General features: G+C 40.8%; 1 protein-coding gene across 1 annotated transcript; it reads right to left on the reverse strand.

Moving 5' to 3' along the window:
* Positions 1-433: 433 nt before the first annotated feature.
* HTR1E (5-hydroxytryptamine receptor 1E) lies at positions 434-1,594 on the reverse strand. Its single transcript, XM_037144065.2, has one exon. The coding sequence runs from the start codon at positions 1,582-1,584 to the stop codon at positions 487-489; it is 1,098 nt and encodes a 365-aa protein (XP_036999960.2). The 5' UTR covers positions 1,585-1,594; the 3' UTR covers positions 434-486.
* Positions 1,595-2,382: the final 788 nt, after the last annotated feature.

The following is a 2,382-nucleotide window of genomic DNA, read 5'->3' on the forward strand; positions in this document are numbered from 1 at the left end:
CACCACTTTTTTAATGCTTTATGTAGTCACACAACACCCCCTGGAATTTGTAAGTGTTTGGATGGAGCTGCAACCTCAAATTTAATGCCACATGAGGGTAAGTTACCAGACATTTGATTTGTAAGTAATAAGAAATTCTGTAAATGAAGATTTATTTTGGCACTCTTTAATTGTAGGGTTAACTGAAATGGCCAAAATAATAAAAAGTATTTACTAGTTTACCTATTATTATTTCTATGAAATATCTGTTTTTGCATGACAATGTTTATTTGAAATTGTGTACCACAAACAAGACCAGAAGTAGCAAACAGCACATCAAATAACAAGCCTCAAACAGAACAGAACAAACAAACAAACAAAAAAACAAGACCACACATACTTATAAACTCTCCTGAACCAATTATGTTCCAGAATTAAGATGTTGCACCCCTTACCCATTTCCATTCATCAGGCTGGTCAAAATCATGCCTTTTGGTTTTTTACAATCTAAGTATGTTCTCGGCACCTAATGAGCTTTTTAAAAGCCAGCTTAAAGTCATCATTAAAACTTGTATAGAGCAGAGGGTTGATCAGAGAATTAACATAACCGAGCCATGTCAAAAAATCAGCCACTTCAGAGGACACGGTATAGATGCTCAGACCTACAATCAGCTCTTTGATGAAAAATGGCAGCCAGGACAAAATGAATGCACCCAAAATCAGGCCCAGGATGCGTGCTGCCTTGCGCTCCCTGGTACTAGAGATCTGCTGGCGTTCCCCTGGGTGATCCAGGTCACCGTCAAAGGGAGGGATCCTGATGGACGTATGGATCTTTTCAAACTCTGTGGTAGGGTCTGAGGTGGAGAAGTCAGACACACAAAAAGTCTGTGTGAATTTACAATTTGCAAATGAATTTTGGCTATCTGTGCTTCTGTTGCTTAAGTGCCGGCTTGACCCTCTTTTCTGGTAAAGGCTCTTGGCTGCGTGGTAAATCCGGTAATAGAGAATCAGTATCAAAGTCAGGGGAATATAAAATGCCCCAAGAGTGGAGTAAATGGTGTAGATGACGTGGTCATGCTGGATGACACACTGACTAGGGGGCGGGCTGGGTTGCCGGTGGCTCCTCCAGAACAGAGGGGGCATGGAGATAAAGATGGAGATAGTCCAGACTGTGAGGATCATCAGTCCTGCCCTCTTGACGGTCCTCTTCCTGGCATATTCAATAGCATTGGTGATGGCCCAGTACCTGTCCAGGGCAATCACACAGAGATGGAGGATGGAGCAGGTGCAGCAGGTCATGTCCACGCTCAGCCACACCTCACAGATAAAGTACCCTAGCTTCCAGCTGTCCATGACAATGTACATGATGCTCAAGGGCATGACTAGCACTGCCACCAGGAGGTCTGTCACGGCCAGAGAACAGATCAGGTAGTTGGCAGGTTGGTGAAGCTTCTTGGTGGTGCAGATGGCCATAATCACAGCCAAGTTTAGCAACATGGTCAGGGTGGTGATGATCACGAGAGTCATGGAAATGAGCATCTTCTCAGTGATGGTCTTGGCTCTCACAGCCACACTGGCTTCTGCAGTACAGTTAGTGATGTTCATGTTTTCCCTGTTCCAGTCTACACTGTGGAGGAGCTGTTGGTTATTTCCCTTCAGCTGGAAACTATTTAGATTTTAATGCCTCTCATTGTAAGAAGGCTGTAATTTCTTCAGCTATGTAGTCTCTTGTGTTCTGCTTTGGATGGATAGAAGGAGGCGCCACAGCATTTCTTCTGAATGGAGGGTTCCTGGAAAACAGTATGCTACTGGTTAATACATGAAAAGCCATATTCTTCTTCCTGGAAAACATGGTAATATTTTGGCATTCATAAATTTTTAATATAATTTTGATACAATTTTCTTTTTCTTCTCTGAATGTAAACTTCATTTTTTACATTATTCCTCAAAGGATACTTTTCTTTTAAGTTCCAAAACTCTTTCTGATAAAGACATTATCAAATTTAGTCCATCTTTTCTTATTTATATTTATTCTTCTTTATATGTGGTACACACTTATATATGTATAAAAGGCTTTAAAAATATTTGGAAACATATTCACATTATGTTATGCTTTAAAAAAGTTGGGCCCAGTCTGTATCTTTCTGCAGTTTAAACGAGAAACATGCTGCCTCTCTGTTTCCATTTTGCTTTTATAGTGTTTGCTGTAGATCCACCACTTTGGGGTGTCTCGTTTCTCTAGTTCTTCCAGGGAAATTGCTCCACCAACAATCTCCTCTTTATTGTAAATTAGATGTTTTTTTCCTTCTCTGGTACCTTGCCCCCCCTTATATAATCAGTTTAAATGTGCATTTAAATTTGGACCCACAGTTATGGACAATGTTATGGGGATTGATTGACAGA

The sequence above is a fragment of the Artibeus jamaicensis genome, unplaced genomic scaffold, assembly GCF_021234435.1.
Source record: "Artibeus jamaicensis isolate MK-2021 breed Jamaican fruit bat unplaced genomic scaffold, CSHL_Jam_final contig_387, whole genome shotgun sequence".
Lineage (NCBI taxonomy): Eukaryota > Metazoa > Chordata > Mammalia > Chiroptera > Phyllostomidae > Artibeus > Artibeus jamaicensis.

Excerpts from the sequence above, each read along its gene's own strand:
- HTR1E (XM_037144065.2), bottom strand. The coding sequence starts at position 1,584 with ATGAACATCACTAACTGTACTGCAGAAGCCAGTGTGGCTGTGAGAGCC.